Genomic DNA, 20,249 nt, shown 5'->3' with positions numbered 1-20,249 from the left:
TCTGGATTAAAAATAACAATGTATAATAAACTAGAGGAAAAATATGTAGCAGATTCCCTCAGCCTTCTTGTTAAGAAGAGTTGCTAAGTCATCCTGAAAATTGGGGATGGGGAAAGGATCCTAATCACATGAACTTGCTGAAAGGTGTTCTGTTACAAGCTGTATTACTCAGCGAATCACAGAGAAAATGCCATTATTACAGCAATTGGCTTAGCAATTTACTAGATAAGGTAACTTATTATATAGAGTACCAGTTGCCTCTGCTAGGCTAAGTCAGAGAAACTGACATGAATATTTTTGCTCCTTAGTGCATTAGACCTTGGCTGATGCAACAGGGGACATGCCCAACCTGCAGACTCCATGTTTTGTTACCAGAAGAATTTCCGGGTCACCTCAGCCGACACTTGCCCAAGATCTGATCCAAGGGTGTGATTATGCAAAGGAAGTTCAGTTATCAGATTCCAGAATTTAGTTTTGCCTTTTGTTATGAACTGATAGTGTGAGTGTTGTGAAGCAGTGTACTCTTTAGTTTTGTGTAAAAGAAGCTAGCTAATCTCATCAAAGCTGCAGCCAAAGAGGACAGGACAAACCTTCAGGACTTGGAGCGGAAAGGGCTTAAATTTTAAAACTTACATTGTATTTGCCCATATGTTAGTAAGCATTTTCTTCCAATGTAAACATCATTGTTAGACAAGAAAAAAAACATCCTAAGATCTATGCTTTTTCCTTCTTATTCCACTTTTCCTTTACTATTCCCTAAATATGCTACATTTTAATTTCCTGAAATAAATTTAAGAGGAAAAGTGGAACAGCAAACAAGTAGGAAAATTCCATACATTTTATTGTTTATGTTTTAAAACTGCTTACAAAATACATAATTGAATTATTTAAAACTTGCCCCTATCTTCCCCATTCTTCTCTGGCCTCTTAATATGTGTCCACAAAAAGATTATGAGCTACTTGAGGGTGGGGGCCATATAGTAGTGTGTTGGAGCTTATCTAATAATAGTTTGTGAGAGGTGAATGTTGACGTTTGAGGAATTTTGTGAGCCAGTGATCAAATTGTTCATAGCTTGAAATCTGCCATAGTCGTAGTATTTACACCATAGAAATTTGTAAATGTTGTAAGTCAGGGCTTCTCTTCCCAAGAACTTGTTAAACATTTACCAGCATACTACTGGGACCATGTCTGATCCTCCTGTGTGTTCTCAATGCCTTGCACAGTAGGTATAGCATAAATATTCCCCAAATCAGGAAATAAAAATGAGTTAATGTGTAAATTAAGTCACTTGCTCAGTTGAATAATTGAGATCTTATGGTCATTTGTAAACATTGTCATTGGACCTTACACTTGATTCTTTTTTCTGCCTTAAAAGTTTATTTTCACTTTGTCATGCTGCAGGGTTTGGGGGACTGTTTGTATGCAGATGCTACTTATGACAAAGTTGATATTGGGCTAAGCTGCTATCTAAAGCTTGTCACTAGGAACTGTTTTTAGAGGTCAAAAACCTATTTTGAAAATAGTATTGTGTAAATGTTGTAAGTGTTGTACATGTCTGTAGTTAAAAAAATCTGAAGAATTCAGTTATGGTGTAAGATGTTACTTGGTTCATATTTGTTTCCATAAATTATTGAAATAAGTGTTTTGACTCAACTATTTTATCTGTGTATTTCAGTGTAAATGTATCTTGAAGTTACTTTAAATCTCTATTTAAAACTATTTCTATAATTGTATGCTAAATGTTTTCTTCTGTAATGACAATAGATTGGAAAACGTGGAGGAAGATATCCAAAAATGAGGGCAGTCTTCTAGACACTTTTAAAATGCCAAGAATGTCTTGGAATTGAAAAATACAGAAATTATAAGGCCTTTAATGTAATTATCTCGTCTGACACCTTGAGGTCATGGTTCTATGGCAAATTATCTTGTAAAACAACTGTTTCTGGGCAGCCCTGGTGGCGCAGCGGTTTAGGGCTGCCTGAAGCCCCGGGCATGATCTGGAGACCCTGGATCGAGTCCCACATCAGGCTCTCTACATGGAGCCTGCTTCTCCCTCTGCCTGTGTCTCTGCCTCTCTCTCTGCATCTCTATGAATAAAAAAAAAAAAAAAAAAAAAAAACCTGTTTCTTAGTTTACAACTACAATTTCACTTCCATGTGGGAAAGATTTTATCTGTGTTTCAATTTAAATGTATCCTGAAACTACTTTAAATCTATTTAAAACATTTATATCTGTTTAATTGTGGGTTTGTTTTTTCTGTCAATAAGTAAGAAAATACCCAAGAAGGCATTCATGGAGACTTATAGAATCATAGAATATCCGAGCTTGTAGGGTCTTTAATAATCCTCTAGACTTCACCCTCATAAGTATATTTTGCCTACGATCATATCTTGGGTCTGAGAATAAGACCTGAGGACTCAACACAGTAGCTGATATGTAGTGAGAATGTAGTAGGTAGGATTGTACTTTTGAAAGTCATGTCCAATTCTACAGATCCATAGTCATAGCTACAGAATAGCATTTTGGGATTTGAATGCAAATCTTCTGTCCCTTAGCTAGTGTTCTCTTCTAGTACTTCAGGGCTGTATCCCCATTTTGGGTTGACTGTGCAAACAAGAAAAGTAGTTTTTCCTTCCTTGTAAATATTTGTCAAAATGAAAGATGGTAAACCAACTGATTTTTTTTTTTGGACTAGGAACATGATATTGAGTGTCTAAATATATAATAGTCTGCTGACTTTTCCTTCAGATTCTTGATTTGCTTAGGATGGTTCCAATTAATGCTCATCGTTTTGACATAATAGTGCTCCCTTTCATTCTCAGCAGTGCCCCAGCCTTGATGATAAATTATATTTTATGGTTAATTCAGAGAAGGTAGGCTTATTTTTACTAAATTCAAATTTAGCAAGAATCTTCTACATTTATAAAATGTTCCTGGGATGCTTTATCAGATAGTCTCTTAGATAAGACTTCCAGAACTACAGTAGCTAAGGAATATTCTGGTGTATAGCCAGATGACAATAACAAGATACAGGATTTCTGATTTTCTTGAGTAGGCAGTTTTCAGAATTATTGGACTCCTGTTACGTATGGATCCTGGACCACATCACATTTACCTGCTGTTTATAAATGATACATATTCCAGGAGTCTATGTAGGAATCTGTGTTTGGAATGAGCACAACGTTGGTGTAGAAGAAAGTGGCTTTCTCAGGCAGATCTGTGTTTGAATTGTCGAACTCCCACCTTTTACATGTTGTGCAATCATGAACAAAATACTTTTCTCAACCAAAACTTCTATAAAATAGGGAAAAGACTACTTGCTTGGGTTAGTGTTCTTAAATGAACATTTATTAGTCTTAATTCCCAAAGTACCAAACCTTCTATTTAGTCAATCAACGTGTTGGAATTTACTCCTTGATAAAATTCTTAAATGTTTTTTATCTTCAACTGCCCTTATTAAAATGAATGGAGGAGAGAAAATTCAGGGAAGATGGCAGAGTAGAAGGAACTTGAGCTCACTTCACCCCACAGGCCACTCAGATAGCAGCTATGTCTATGCAACTAACTCTGAAAATGACTTGAAAACCTGCAGAACAGATCTTTCACAGTCAACTGTAGAGAAGAGGCCACATCGAAAAGGGTAAGTAGGAGGGGTGGAGAAATGGTTGGGAACCAAAACCCCTGCAAGACTAACCACAAATGGGAGGGACACCACAAGCATGGAGAAGCAAAAAGGATCAGACCTCATGCCAGACACCCCAGGAACAGGGGACCCACAGTGGGAAGGCAAGTGCTCATAATATGTGGCCTTGAAAACCAATGGGGTTTAATATCAGGAGCTTTTAAAATCAGGGTCTAGCATACTTTTTCCTCTAGCCAGGAAACAAGACATGTGTGAGCCAGTGTTAACACTCTTCCTGTCTTGCTAGCATTGCTTGCATGCTTTGCCCCTGGGTTTCTCCACAGACTCACCCCATCTAACCTACCTTCCTCTGTAGGCATCCTGCATCCACCACTGACCAGGACCAGCAACACTCCACAAAGTGACTCCTACCATGTGCAGAGGGGAAGATAACTCCACCAGTGTGCCCACAGTTTCACCAACTGAGCCTCTTAGCTGGCTGCACAGGAAGCAAGCTCAGCCACTTTTGGCTCCTGCAGCTGCCTAGTCTGACCACAGCCCACCAATGAAAGTCTCTCAGTTGGCCTTGCAAGGAGCAAGTCCTGCTGTTGGGTGTGCCAGCAGTTGGCAGAGAGGCTAATTGCAGTCAGTTACACTGATTGCTAACCCTTCCCAACATAGTGGCCTTGACAGGCATCTCATCAGCACAAGGACCAAACAATGCCCAGTGTGCCCAGAGCAGTCATTGGGTCATTGCAGCGGGCTGAGATAAAGACTAAAGTAGCTTAGCCACAAAAGCTGTACATAAGCAGCCCACATAAGAGATATCCCTGCCATGCTTGGTTTGGTGACTAGGGATGATTGTGCCATAGGGCACCACATGGCCTCTTCTACACAAGGCCGCTCCTTTCAAGACAAGGAGATGGAGCTGATCTAATACATAGAAACAAGGTTAAGCAAAATGAGACAGATGAATATGTGCCAATTGAAAGAATAAGACAATATCAGAGAAAAAGAACAAAATGAAACTGAAAGAAGCAATATGCCTGATAAAGCATTAAAAGTAATGGTCATAGTCAATGGACTTAAGAATGGATAAACTCAGTGAGAACTTCCACAAATAAGTAGAAAAACAAATGAAGAACTCAATAACAAATTAAAATTGCACTAGAGGGAATAACAGCAAATTAGAATATGTAGAAGAATGAATCAGGATTCTGGAAGACAGGGTAATAGAAAACCACCAAGCTGACAGCATAAAGAAAAAGAAATTAAAAATGGGAATAGATTAAGGGACCTCTGCAATATCATTATGCATAATATTTGTGTTCTAGGGATCACAGAAAAAGAAGAAAGAGGAAGGGGCAGATAACTTTTTTAAAGAATACTAGAAACTAATCTGGGGAAGGAAACATATCCACGTTCAGGAATCGCAGAGATCCCTAAACAAGATGAAAGCTGGAAGTCCACACCAAGAGACAAAATAATTGAAATTGCAAAAAGTAATCATAAAGAGGGAATTTTTAAAGTCAAAAGAGAAAACAGTTATATACAAAGGAAAACCCATAATACTAGCCAACTTCTCAGCAGAAACTTTGAAGGCCAGAAGAGAGTAGCATGATATAGTCAAGGTGTGAAAGCAAAAAAAAAAAAACCAAACAAACAAACAAAAAAAAACCCCTGTAACTAAGAACACTCTACCCAGCAAGGTTATCATTCAAAATAGGAGAGAAACTTTCAAAGAAAGGGGTTCATCACCACTAAACTAGCCTTATAAGAAATGTTAAAGGGAGTTGAGTAGAGAGAAAAGGCCATAATCAGGACTAAAAAAAGGTGAAAGGAAAAAATGTAATGACTGAAAGCAAACATGTAAAAGAAGTTTAATCACTTCTAAAGCCAGTATGGAATTAAAACATAAAAGCAATAAAGTAAATTAAACAAAATAAAAAATATAAAATATGAAAATACATAAAATGTTGAGGGAGAACTAAAAATTTGTGCTTTTAGAATGTTTCCAGCTTAAGAACCATCAACTTAATATAGACTGCTATACACATAAAATGTTATATATGAAGCTATTGGTAACCCCAAATCAAAAACCTATAATAGATATAGAAAATAAAGACAAAGGAATCCAAGCATAATACTAAAGAAATCTACCAAACCATAAGAGAAGAGCAACAGAAGAAGAACAGAAGAGCTACAAAAACAACCAGGAAACAATATGGCAATATAGACCCATTAATAATTACTTTAAATGTAAGTGGACTAAATGCTATAATCAGAAGACATAGGGAGACCAAATGGATAAAACAAAACTGGATGCATCTATGCTCCCTACAGGGTGTTTACTAAAGACCTAAAGACATACAGACTAAAAGTAAAGGGATGAAAAAACATATACGATGCAAACAGAGGGGGGGAAAAAGAGCCAGGGTAGCAATACTTATATCAGACAAAACAGACCTTAAAATGAAGACTGTAGGAAGAGACAAAAAAGAACACTCTATAATAAGGGATCGATATATCAGAGGATGTAACAGTTATAAATAACCTATGCGTTTAACATAAGAGCACCTAAATACATAAAGCAAATATTAACAGACATAGAGAAAATGACAGTAATTCAATAGTAGGGGATTCATTTATGTGAATACATAAATCAGACAGAAAGTGAAAAAGTGTCTGAATAACACATTAGACCAGATGGACCTACAGAATATCCCATCCAAAAATAGCAAGATACACATTCTTTCCAAGTGTATATGAAACATTTTCCAGGATAGATCACATGTTAGACCACAAAATGTCTCAGTAAATTTAGAAAGATTTCAGTCATATTAAGCATCTTTCCCACCACAATGGCATGAAACTAGAAATCAATTACAAGGAAATCTGGAAAATACAAACACAGAGGCTAAACAAGCTACTAAACAATGGGTTAATAAGAGGAAATGTAGAAAAAATACAAGATAAAATGTAAATGAAAACAATAGATTAAATTTTTGAGATACAGCAAAGCAATTCTAAGGAAAGCTTATCATGATACAGGCCTACCTCAAGAAATAAGAACTCTCAAAACACCTGATCTTACACCTGAAGAGTTAGGAAAAGAAGAATGAACAAAGACCAAGGCCTAGTACAAGGAATAAGAAAGATTAGAGATAAATGAAATAGAGACAAAAAAGAAGAAAGAAAAAGAAAAGATGAAACTAGGAGCTGGTTCTTTGAAAAGATTAAATGAAGAAACCATTAGCCAAACTCATCAAGAAAAAAAAAAAAAAAAAAAAAAGGACTCAAAATCAGAAACGAAGAGAGGAAATATCCAACACCACAAGGAAAAACAAGGAATTCTAAGAGAATATGTCAACAAATTGGACAACCTACAGGAAATGGAAAAATTCTTAGACACATAAAATCTTCCAAAACTAAATCAGGAAGAAACAAAATTTGAACAGACCAATTACCAGTAATAAAATTGAATCAGTAATCAAAAACCAAAGTCACTCATAAGATGGCTTCACAGGTGAATCCTACCAAACACCTAAAGAGTTAATACCTATTCTCTCAAGCTATTCCAAAAATCAAAAGAGGAAGGAAAACTTCCAAATTAATTCTACTATGCTAAAATATCCAAACACCAAAACCAGTCAGAGACACTATTGAAAAACACCCACCCCCCCCCCAAAAAAAAAAACACTAAAGGCCAGTATCTATTAAAGCATAGATGCATGAATCTTCAGCAAAAAAAGTATCAACTGAATTCAGCAATACTTTTTAAAAATCATTCCCACAAGTAGGATTTATTCCAGGGATGCAAGAGTGGTTCACTATTCACAAATTAACTGATGTATTACATCACATTAACAAGAGAAAGAATAAAAACTATGATCAGGGATCCCTGGGTGGCACAGCGGTTTGGCGCCTGCCTTTGGCCCAGGGCACGATCCTGGAGACCCAGGATCAAATCCCACGTCGGGCTCCCGGTGCATGGAGCCTGCTTCTCCCTCTGCCTGTGTCTCTGCCTCTCTCTCTCTCTCTCTCTCTCTCTCTCTCTCTCTGTGACTATCATAAATAAATTTAAAAAAAAAACTGTATGATCATGTCAATAGATACAGTAAAAGCGTGTGACAAAATACAACATTCTTTCATGATGAAATTTCCCAACACAGTGGGTTTAGAGGAAACATAATGAAGGCCATATATGAAAAATCCACAGTTAGTGTCATATCCAATGATGAAAGCCTGAAAGTATTTCCTCTATGAACTGGAGCAAGAAAAGGGTGTCCAATCATTCTCACCACTTTTATTCAACATAGCACTAGAAGTCCTAGCTGTGGCAATCAGACAAGAAAAATAAAAGGCATCCAAATAAAAAAAAAAAAAAAAGTAAAACTGTCACTGTTTGCAAATGGCATGATACTCCAATTAGAAAACCCTAAAGACCACTAAAAAAACTACTAGAAGTAATAAAAGTATTCAGTAAATTTGCAGAATATAAAATTAACGTACAGAATTGTAGCAGAAAAATTAAAATCCCATTTGAAGTTACACCAAAAAGAATAAAATACCTAGGAGTAAACTTAACCAAGGAGGTGAAAGACTTGTACTCTGAAAGCCATAAAACATTGATGAAAAAATTGAAGATGACACAAACGAATGGAAATATATTCCATGCCAGTGGATTAAGAGAATATTGTGAAAATATCCACATTTTTTTACAACTTGCTCAACCTTTGTAATATTTCATCATAAAAATCAAGAAATGTACATATAATTCTTTACACTTAGAGTCAAGTGTAAGTTTCTTACAGGCATAGATCCAGAAAATGCAAAAGGAATATTTAGCATAAATACAATGAAAAGAAAGTTGGGATCAGACTGATATTTCCATTTGGACCACAGTAGTTTACACAAAAGAAAATGTACATTCATTTTAGATTTTCCAGAGTTCATTTAATTTGGTTTTATCCATACAGAGGATAGGTACTGAGATCTGCTATCTGAACTAAGTAACCTGACCCCTGTGGAAACTTCTGTGTGTACAAACGTATCTACTCTAGCACAAGCAGCACCTGAAGTGTTTTACCCCCACTTCATTCCTTTCCTCTTTTAACTTGAACCAAACCAAACCAAATAAATCCTAGAATGGGGTCAGCTGCAAATAATATGGTTAGAAATATTCACTCTGCTAATCAGAAACAACACTGCATCTTTAGAAAATCCAAACACCTTTTTTTCCCCCCATATTCAGAACCATTAAACCATCCAAGCAGAATAAATAACTCACATTCTGAGTTAAACCAAGTCTGATTTCAGGGATCTTTAAAGATTTGCCTGTTTTCCCCTCAGAATCTGCAATGTTGGAAAATTTAGTATACTTAAATCCTATTGAGATGAAAATAAAAGTTAACAGTCACAAAATGACAGTGAAATACTCCCATATCAGACATCATGGCATTTCAAAACTGGATAGTGATGGAAAAAAAAAAAAAAAAAAAAGAACAGAAAAGGCATTCAAGTCCGAATAGGAAAAAATACAAACCAATCTACAGATTCAATGCAATCTTGGATTAAAACAGCATCCGCACTTCCCACAGAACCAAAATAATACAAAAATTTCTATGGAGCCAAAAGACCCCCCAAATAGCCAAAGCAATATTAAGAGAGAAAAACAACACTAGAAGTATCACAATCCTAGACTTCAAGATATATACTACAAAAGCTATAATAATTAAAGCAATATGGCACAAAAATAAACACATAGATCAATAGAATAGGAAACCCAGAAATAAGCCCACATTTTACATGCTCAATTTACAACAAAGGAGGCAAGAACACACTGGGGGAAAAGCCTCTTCAATAAATGGTGTAGGGAAAACTGGATAGCTACATGCAAAAGAATGAAACTGGACCACTTCCTTACACTCTACACAAAAATAAACTCAAAGACCTAAGTGTGAGACCTGAAACCGTAAAACTTCTAGAAGGAAATATATACAGTAATCTCTTTGACATGAGCCTTAGCAACATTTTTCTAGACATATCTCCAGGCAAAGGAAACAAAAGCTACAAAAATACTGAACTACAACATAATAAAGTTTTCATAGCTAAGGAAACTTAACAAAATGAAAAGGCAACCTACTGAAGGAGAGATCTTCACAACTAATATATCTGATAAGGGGTTAATATCCAAAATATATAAAGAGCATATACAACTTGATAACTAAAAGTAATTTGATCAAAAAATGGTCAGAGGATCTGAATAGACATTTTTCCGCAGAAATACAGATGGCCAACAGACCCACAATATGATGCTCAACATCACTAAATATCAGGGAAATACAAATCAAAACCGCAATGAGATGTCACCTTATACATGTCAGGATAGCTATTGTCAAAAAGACCAGAAATAACATGTAGGTGAGGATGTGGAAAAAAAGAAAATGTTGTGCACTGTTGGTAGGAATGTAAATTGGTACATCCACTGTGGAAAACAGTATGGAGATTTCTCAAAATATTAAAAACAAATGCCATATGATCCAGTAATTTCTCTGAGTATTTACCCAAAGAATACAAAAACACTAATTTGAAAAGATATATGCACCCCTATGTTTATTGCAGCATTATTTATGATAGCCAAGAAAAGGATATAGGTAAATAGATAAATGTGTGTGTGTGCACGTGCACAGAAATACTACTCAGCCATAAAAAAGAATGAGATCTTGCCCTTTTGACAACATGAATGGACCTATAGAGGATTACCTAAGTGAAACAAGTCAGACTGAAAAAGACATACCATATGATTTCATTTATGTGTGGATCTAAAACAAAACCAATGAATCAACAAAATGAGACTCTTAAATACAGAGAACAAATTGGTGGCTGCCCAAGAGGAGGGGGCTGAGTGAAATAAAGGAGATTTAAGAGACAAATTTCCAGCTATAAAATAAGTGTCATAGAGGTGAAAGGTACAGCATAGGAGATACAGTTAATAATATTGTAATAATATTGTATGGTGACAGTGACTGCATTGATTATGGTAGGTATTTAGTAATGAATAGAATTTTTTTTAAGATTTTATTTATTCTTGAGAGACAGAGAGAGAGAGAGCGAGAGAGGCAGAGACATAGGCAGAGGGAGAAGCAGGCTCCATGCAGGGAGCCTGACGTGGGACTCGATCCCGGGTCTCCAGGACCACGCCCTGGGCTGAATGCAGCACTAAACCGCTGAGCCACCGGGGCTGCCCTAGTAATGAATAGAATTCTTGAATCAGTGTTGTACTCCTGAAACATACAATATTGTGTATTAATTACACCAATAAAAATTATAAAACAAAGGGAGGAGATAATATAATTATTAGTCCTACTTCCAGGTCTAGGCAGTGACCACAGAATTCTAGATCTCACCCATAGTTGACTGGCTGTACATCAGACTGGCTAGACTCACCATCAATGTCCAGACTATTGCCCAAGTTCTATACAAGTTCTAGGTGAACCTAAATGAGCTAAAGTATGGTTGGCAGGTCAAGCCTTACACCCTTATGAGCATACTTGCCAGCCTCCTCTCTGAAAAAGGTTTGGCCAGTACTACACTTTGGGTTGGTCCCAAGGGTCTTTAAGCCCTTCATTGCTCTCTGTATCTATCTCATCTACTGCCCCATGATGACTGAGGACTTTGTGGACAGCAGCAAGTGCAATAAACAAATGTAAAGGGTGTAGGAGTCCTGAGCAAAACATGAATCCAGAGCACCTGTTTGAAACCGTATCACAAGCCATGCTGAATGCTGTGGACCAGGATGCAATGTGAAGCATGAGAATCGTTGTTCACATTTGTCCTTTTGAAAAGGACAATCACCACCAGGAGACTGAAAGTCCAAAGGGACTTATTTTCAGTCCCCAGGGGCCATTCAAAATAGGTTTTCTTTTACACACACACAAAACCACTTACTTTACATTACACGTGAAAATCAACTCAAAATGATTAAATACTTGAAGACTTGAAACCCAAAAACTTAAGAAAACAAAGGCAGTAAGCTTCTTGACATTGATTTCAATGAATTTTTTTAATCTGACAGTAAAAGCAAAGGCAACAAAGTAAAAACAAGTGGGACCACATCAAAGTAAAACCTGTACAAAGCAAGGGAAACTATCAGTGAAATGAAAAGACAACAAATTAGAGAAGATATTTGCAAACCTCATATCTGAAAATAAACTACTATCCAAAACATATAAAGAACTTGTACATATAAAGAACTTCTACAACTCAACAACAAAATGCAAACAATTAAAAAATGGGCAGAGGATCTGAATAGACATTTTTCCAAAGAAAACATACAAATGGCCAAACAGGTACGTGAAGATATACAGTAAACATCACTAATCATCAGAGAAATGCCAATCAAAAATCACAGATATTTCACACATGTAGAAATGATTAGTATCAGAAAGACAAGAAATAAGTGCTGGCATTCTTGTAGAGAAAAGAGAAGTCTTGGGCACTGTTGGTAGGAATGTAAATTGGTGCAAACACTATGTAAAACAGTGGAAGTTCTTGAAAAAATTCAAAGTAGAAACTATTATATGATCCAGCAATTGCACTCTGGGCATTTATCCTAAGAAAATGAAAACACTGATCTGAAAAGATATATACATCCCATGTTCATTGAAGTGTTATTTACAATAGCCAAGACACAGAAACAACCTAAGTGTCCACCAACAGATGAATTAATAAAGAAGAGGTAATACACACATAAACAATGAAATATAACTCAGCTATTAAGAAGAATGAAATCTTGGCACTTGTGACAAAATAAATGGACCTTGAAGGCATTATGCTACATGAAATTAGAGAAAGATGAGTACTGTATGATCTCTCTTATGTGGAATCTTAAACAAGAAAACAATCTCATAGGTACAGAGAACAGACTGGTAGTCCCATGTGTGTATGGCATGGAAGCAGCGGGGGGGGGGGGGGGAAGGGGTGTCAGAATGCATAAAGGTGGTCAAAAGGTATAAATTTCATTACAAAATAAGTCATGAAGATATAATGTACAGCCTGATAGCTATAGTTAAACTACATTACATATTAGTAAGTTGCTAAGAGAGAACTTGAAAGTTCTCATGAGAAAAAATTGTAACTATTAATGGTGACAGATGTTAACTAGACTTACTGTGATGACCATTTCACAAAATATACAAATATCAAATCATCACATTGTATGCCTGAAAACTAATATGTCAATTATATTTCAATAGAAAAATGTTAAAATTTTCTTTTAAAAGAGGAAGGGAGAAGGGAATATAACCATTACTTATACTTCCAGTTTTGCATAACAGTAGAATGTTAAGAAGTAATTTTATTACATGAAATATTATAACCCATTCAATTAATCCATTTGAACTATATGAACTTTATTACTTTTTAATACTTCCTAGCAAGGTTGAAAAACTGACAATAAGCTAGGAAACTAAAAATTTTGAAGGCTGTAGGAAAGATGCTGTTTCCACTTAGGAGATCAGAATGCTGAGAAAGTGGTTTACTCAAGGTTGTACAACTATTAAACAGTAGGGCATGACTCTAATCTAGATTCCTGACATCAAAGTTTGCCCCCTCCTTTTCAAAGTGGGCTCCACACTCAGCATGGAGCCCAATTCAGAGCTTGAACTCAGGACCCTAAGATCAGGACCTGAGCTGAAATCAAGAGTTGGATGCTTAACCGACTGATCCACCCAGCCAAATTCCTTTTTGAAAAACAAATAGCCAGAATAAATCACATATTAGGTCACAAAAACAACTCTCGATAAATTTAATATTAAAATCTTATTTTTTTTCTGACCACAACAGTATAAAACTAGGAATCAGCTATAAGAGGAAAGCTGAGAAAAAAGAAAAAACCACAAGCAGAAACTAGACAACATGCTACTAAACAATCGATTCTATAAAGAAATCAAAGAGAAAATAAAAACATACCATGAGACAAAAGTGAAAACAATACTCCAAAATCTTTTGGACATACCAAAAGCAATTATAAGAGGGAAATTTATAGCAATACGGGTCCACCATAAATAACAAAAATCTCAAACAATCTAATATTACATCTAAAGGAACTAGAGAAAGATCAAAGACCAAAGTTAGTAGAAGGAAGAGAATAATAAAGATCAAAATGGAAATGAATGAAATAAATATTTAAAAAGTAGAAAGATTAATGAAATGGAGAGTTGGTTTTTCAAAAAGATGAAATTGATAAACCTTCAGCTAGACGAGAGAGAGAGGAGAGAGAGAGAGATGGCCCAAATACAGTTAGAAATGGAAGGGAAGTTACAATTGATATCACAGAAATACAAAAGATAATTTAAAAACTAAACAATTACATGTTAACAAATTGGAAAACCTAGAAGAAATGGATAGATTCTTAAAAACATAAAATCTCCCAAGGCTAAATCAGGAGGAAATAGAAATTTTGAACAGACCGATTACTAGTAATGAAATTGAATCAGTAATCAAAAAACTCCCAAATTGGAGTCCAGGACCAGATAGCTACACAGGTGAATACTACCAAACATTTAAAGAAGAGTTAATACCTATCCTCTCAAACTATCTCAAAAAAGTTGAAGAGGAAGGAATGCTTCCAAGCTCATTTTACAAGGCTAAAATGATACCTAAACCAGAGAAAGACCATACAAAAACAACTAAACTAAACATTGTAGGTCATTATCCCTGATTAACAAAAATGCAAAAATTGGACACAAAATATTAGCAAATGGAATTCAACAATACATTAAATGGATCATACTCCATGACCAAGTGGTATTTATTCCAGGGATGCAAAGGTGGTTCAATATCTGCAAGTCAATGAATGTGGTACACCATTTTAACAAAATGAAGAACGACAGTCATATGATCATCTAAATAAAAGCAGAAAAAGTATTTGACAAAGTACAACATCCATTCATGATAAAAATCTCAACAAAGTGGATATAGAAGGAGTGTACCTCAACATAATAAAGACTATATATGACAAACCCACAGCTAACATAATCAATGAAGAGTTGAAAGCTTTTCCTGTAAGATCAGGAATAAGATAAAGATGTCCACTCTCACCTGTTTATTCACAGCTGTTAGCTAGAAAAAAATAAATAAGTAAAAAGCATCCAAATTGGAAAGGAAAAAGTAGAACTCTCATTATTAGCAGATGAGAGGATACTATATATACATATATGTATATGTATATATATCCCTATATATATGGATTCTATCAAAAAACTGTTAGGACTATTAAATGAATTCATCAAAGGTACAGGATACAAAAATCAACATATTGGAAACTTGTTGCATTTCTACACACTAATAGTAAACTATCAGAAAATGAAATAAAGGAAACAGACCGTTAACAATCATATCAAAGGGAATACCTAGGAATAAATTTAACCAAGAAGGTAAAAGATCTGTATTCTGAAACTAAAAATACTGATAAAAGAAATTGAAGATAACATAAATGAATTGTAAGATATACTGTATTTGAGACACCTAGGTGGCTCAGTGGTTGGGTGTCTTGCCTTTGGGGTCCTGGGATTGAGTCTTGCATCAGACTCCCCATGAGGAACCTGCTTCTCCCTCTACCTGCGTCTCTGCCTCTCTCTCCCTGTCTCTCATGAATAAACAAAATCTTAAAAGATACAGTGTGTTCATGGATTAAAAGAATATTGTTAAAATGTCCATACTACCTAAAGCAATCTACAGATTCAGCGTAATCTCTATCAAAATATCAATGGCGTTTTTCCCCAGAAGTAAGGCAAATAATCCTAAAATTTGTATGGAACAACAAAAGACCTCAAATACCCAAAAAATGTTGAGAAAAAACAAAGCTGGGACACTTGGGTGGCTCAGCAGTTTAGCACCTGCCAGGGTGTGATCCTGGAGTCCCAGGATTGAGTCCCACATCAGGCTCCCTGCATGGAGCCTGCTTCTCCCTCTGCCTATATCTCTGCCTCTCTCTGTCTCTCTCATGAATAAATAAATAAAATCTAAAAAAAAAAAAAAAAAAAAAGAAAAAAGAAAAAAGCCAAAGCCTAAAGTGTTTGCTCCTGGATTTAAAACTTATTAAAAAGCTATAGTAATGATACTGGCACAAAAACAGATACATAGATTAATGGAATAGATAGAAAGCCCAGAAATAAATTCATGCTTATATAGTCAATAAATCTATAATACTGGAGGCAAGAATATACAATAAGGTAAAGACAATCTCTTAATGGCACTGGGAAAACTGGACAGCTACATTCAAAAGAACAAAACTGGACCATTTTCTTATACCATATACAAAAAGAAATCAAAATGGATTAAAGACTAAAATATAAGATCTGAAAACACAAAACCCCTAGAAGAAAACTTAGGCAGGGGCATCTGGGTGGTCAGTTAAGTATCCAACCCTTGATTTTGGCTCAGGCCATTATCTCAGGGTCATGAGATTGAGCCTTGTTTCAGGCTCCATGCTGGCTCCATAGAGCTAGCTTGAGATTCTCTGTGTGCCCCCTCACTCTTTTTCTCTCTCAAATAAAACTCAAAAAAAGAAAAAGAAAAACATACAGAGTAAGCTCTTTGACATTTGTCTTCGTGGTATTTTTAGATCGGCCTCTATAGGCAAGGACAATAAAAGCAAAAATAAACAACTACATTGACCTAAAAATAAAAATGCTTTGCACAGTGAGGGAAACCTTCTCCCAAAATGAATGCGAGAAAATATTTGCATAGGATATCTCTTATAAGGGGTTCACATCCCAAAAAATCTAAAAACTCATAAAGGGGTACCTTGGTAGCTAAGTTGGTTAAGCGTCAGACTCTTGGCTTCAGCTTCGGTCATGATCTCATGATCATGGAATCGAGCCCTCTCAGGCCCTATACTCAACATGGAATCTGCTTCAGATTCTTATTCCCTCCCCCTCTGGTCCTCCCTCTGTTCATCCATGCTCTCTCTCTAAATAAAATCTTTTTTAAAAACTGCATAAAACTCAATATAAAAATTTTAATTAAAAAATGGGCAGAGGACCTGAATAGACATTTTTGCAAAGACCTGTAGATGGCCAACTGGCACATGAAAAGCTCCTCAACATCACTAATCATCAGGAAAATGCATATCAAAAATCACAATGATGTGTGGCTGGGTGACTCAGTGGTTGAGCGTCTCTGGCTCGGGTTGTGATCCTGGGGTCCCAGGATCGAGTCCTGCAATGGGTTCTCTCTTTGTCTATGTCTCTGCCTCTCTCTCTGGGTCTCTCATGAAAAAAATACATAATTTTTTTTTTTTTAAATCAGAATGAGATATCACCTTATACCTGTCAGAATGGTCACTATCAAAAAGACAAGAAATAACAAATGTTGGTGAGGATGTGAAAATGAATGATAACTACACATATGTGGTGACCATTTCTTAATGTACATAAATATGTCATTATGTTGTACACCCGAAACTAATATAAAATTGTATATTAATATATACATACACATACATAAGTACTGACTACTCAAAAATCCCAGGTTGTTTCTTTGGGTAAGCACAGAAGTAAGACAACTTTAGAACATTATTATCAGAGGGAGTCATTATTCTAACTCAGAATAAAGCCACAATTACAGTATTCTTACTTCAAAGTTGGTGTTTTATCAGCCCTTTTGAAAGGCAATGTACAAATGTTTCACCTTTTAATTTCAAACATCATATTGCTATTTATTTACATGTCTCCATGGAGTTGTACTATTTTCTTAAACCATGAAATTTTACAACCACTATTAGGATTCCAATATTACAATAACACACTTCTGCAGTGTGAATAATCTCTCTGTCAATGTACTTTCTCAGCTTAGAGAAAATAGCAATGGTGTAAGAAACTAGCATCATAAGCCTTGATTTTGGTCTTGAAACACAAAAATATGACAAAGGGGAAGGCTGATTTTAAGCTGTAGTTATGAAGTTTACATTATTTCAGTCCCCCAAAAAAACCTTTGTTTTCATGCTAAAAACGTATGACAAAGGCCATTTTTCTGCAACTAAAGGTGATTCACTTTAATTGTAGTTTCAATGGAGAGTATATTGTTTTAATAAATTATGAACACATTTACAAAATTATCAGATCATTACAAAATAAACCTAAACAGAAGTTCAAAACCAACATGTATTTTTGGATATATTTTTTTAGATAGCCAGTGCCTCAGTCTGTTCTCAGTCTAGAGTTGACAAGGTCCTTTAGGGCATGACAACAGTGAAGGTCGTTACATTGGATCATGGTCAGCATTAGTGTTTACTGCATGTTAGATGAGAGTACTGTTTTTGGCTTTGAGTATATCAAGAGGCATAGGACAAGGTCTGGCTGGAAGTAATTGAGTCTTAAGTAGAGAGCAAGCGTCTCAACTTCTCAAAGATGGCTAGTGTAATGCAACATATATTTGGTGCTAAATGAATGACACAGACAAGTGCTATTATAAGAGTCTGATCATTGTGAGCTGGGGGAATTAAGAGTTTCTCACTGAAAATGGAGAAATTAATTCTTTCTTGCTGATTTTCAATCCTATTAGGACCTTACCCTAAAGGAGTACCTTAGGTACTCTCTACATGGAACATTCTTTCCTTAGGCTACATGTTTCACTCTTGGGCTCTTTCAGTTCCCTGCTCAAATGTGACTCAGAGTAGCTTTTCTTGACTACCATGATGAAAACAGACCTCTACCACAGATACCTTTTCCCCCTTTTTATCTGAAATTCATTTGTTTAGTTGTCTTTTTCACAATGTAAGATTCATAAGAACAGAAATCTTGTTTATTATTATTTGTTCATTGCCTAAAACATTATCTACCATAATGTAGGTATTCAGTTAATATTCATTGAGTAAATGGGCCTTGTGAAATCAAATGGAATTTATATAAGAGGACAGAGTAGCCATTCTAGGCAAGGACAATGGCTTGAAAAATAAGTGCAACCCAGAGAGGTCTTTCAGTCATGGTCTATAGATCTGCCTGGAAATGTCAGTAAAACCTGAAATACTTAAAATATCACTGATAGTGCAAATGATTGGGCTTGTGACTATTGTAATAATCCCTAGTTTGTAGCCAGTGAGCCTTTTCCTGGGTCTTCCAGTTATCCCAGAGCATACAGAATAAAACACCTCAAAGAGGACTTGGTTAGATCCATAGAAATAAAATTTTACAAAGGATAAAACAGAAACGGCAGCCCGGGTGGCTCAGTGGTTTAGTACCACCTTCAGCTCAGGGCATGATCCTGGAGTCCCAGGATTGAGTCCCACATTAGGCTTCCTGCAGGGAGCCTGCTTCTCCCTCTGCCTGTGTCTCTGCCTCTCTCTCTCTCTCTCTCTCTCCCCCCCTCTCTCTCTCTCATGAATAAATAAATATTTTTTTTTAAAAAAAGATAAGACAAAAATGTTGATGAGATGTTCAAAACGATCAGCTTATTTTTTAGAATTTCCATGAACAAAACATAAAGACTAAAAATCATGATGAAGATGAACATGAAACCAAGGTATAAATAATGTATTAAGGTTGATTAAAACCTTTTTTTCCAAAACCATATTTTGACAGTTTACTCAGATTTCTCCCCAACTACTGCTTGACAAGTAAGCATCTGCCAATATTCTCTTCCCCACCAGGCCTGAGTAGACAAAAATCCCACAAAATTCCTGAAAAGCCACTGAAGAAATTACAAACTCAACTGCTCTTCATTAATTGTCAACATCAGTGCTGCATAATCAATGCCAGGAGACCATCCCTGGTCTAGTCTATTTGGGTTAACCAGAGTGCATTTTTTCCTTTGGGACAGGAAGCACACAGGATTTTCTTCGTTTCCTGAATGGTTACAGATCATCAAAGTCTGATTTATGATAGTAAGGGGCAGCCACCACAGAGTGAAGCTACACACCAACTTATAACAGTTTTCACAGATTCTTTACTCAATACTAAACTATTTTAATATTATTTTTTATTAAGAAAGTAATGCATGCTGAATGCAGCAAATTTCAAACTATAGAAACATAGAAGAAAGAAAAATATCACTCATAGTTCCAGCCCCTGGAGTATTTTCTATTCCAACTTTTATGTATATATAATCTTGCTTTAAATCTATATTCAATGTAAAATATCAGTAAACAAAAAGTAATAAAAATTTTAATGACTACTCATTTCCTTGCTCCAGTAAATCTGTTATTGAACTAATTTTTTCTAGTTCTGATCTACATGCAAATGGCTACTGAGGTACAACTGCAGCATCAGTACAGCTTTTTAATGTTGTTTTCATAGTAAGAAAAATCTGATGCTGTATAAACACAGGGATGAAACCAATATATCCAGAATTATGATTCTTGTGCCCTGGAGAGTCATTCTCATACCTGCAATTTTTAGTTTTTGATTTGGGAAAAATGTTTTTTTAGTTTTTAAGTTTTCTTGTTGGTTACAGGAACTTGATTTCCCAGATCGAAATTTATTCAGTCTAAAGGTAAATCTAATAATTGGGTTTGGTCTTTGTCTTATGCAGTTTCTTACCTCATCTTCATTTCCTTAATATCTTTTGGACATAATCAAGATTTCTTTTTCCTTCTGGAATTGATTTAAAGTGAATTACATCGGA

General features: G+C 35.6%; 1 protein-coding gene, 1 long non-coding RNA gene and 1 pseudogene across 13 annotated transcripts in view; all 3 read left to right on the top strand.

Moving 5' to 3' along the window:
• DZIP3 (DAZ interacting zinc finger protein 3) overlaps positions 1-1,880 on the top strand; it is an 85,615-nt gene extending 83,735 nt beyond the window's left edge. For all 12 annotated transcript variants that reach the window (XM_077884388.1, XM_077884392.1, XM_077884390.1 and 9 more), the window contains one exon: positions 309-1,880. In XM_077884388.1, the coding sequence (XP_077740514.1) occupies positions 309-419 (111 nt within the window). In that variant the 3' untranslated portion in view covers positions 420-1,880. The remainder of the gene's footprint in view (positions 1-308) is intronic.
• Positions 1,881-2,122: 242 nt separating this feature from the next.
• On the top strand, positions 2,123-7,327 carry LOC144305511 (uncharacterized). Its single transcript, XR_013372517.1, has 2 exons — positions 2,123-3,641; positions 4,000-7,327. It is a non-coding gene; the product is annotated as an uncharacterized LOC144305511 (long non-coding RNA).
• Positions 7,328-8,771: 1,444 nt separating this feature from the next.
• On the top strand, positions 8,772-20,249 carry LOC144305110 (proteasome subunit beta type-3 pseudogene; annotated as a pseudogene).

This window comes from Canis aureus, chromosome 35 (assembly GCF_053574225.1).
Source record: "Canis aureus isolate CA01 chromosome 35, VMU_Caureus_v.1.0, whole genome shotgun sequence".
Taxonomy (NCBI): Eukaryota; Metazoa; Chordata; class Mammalia; order Carnivora; family Canidae; genus Canis; species Canis aureus.
This window is presented reverse-complemented; position numbering and strand designations above follow the sequence as displayed.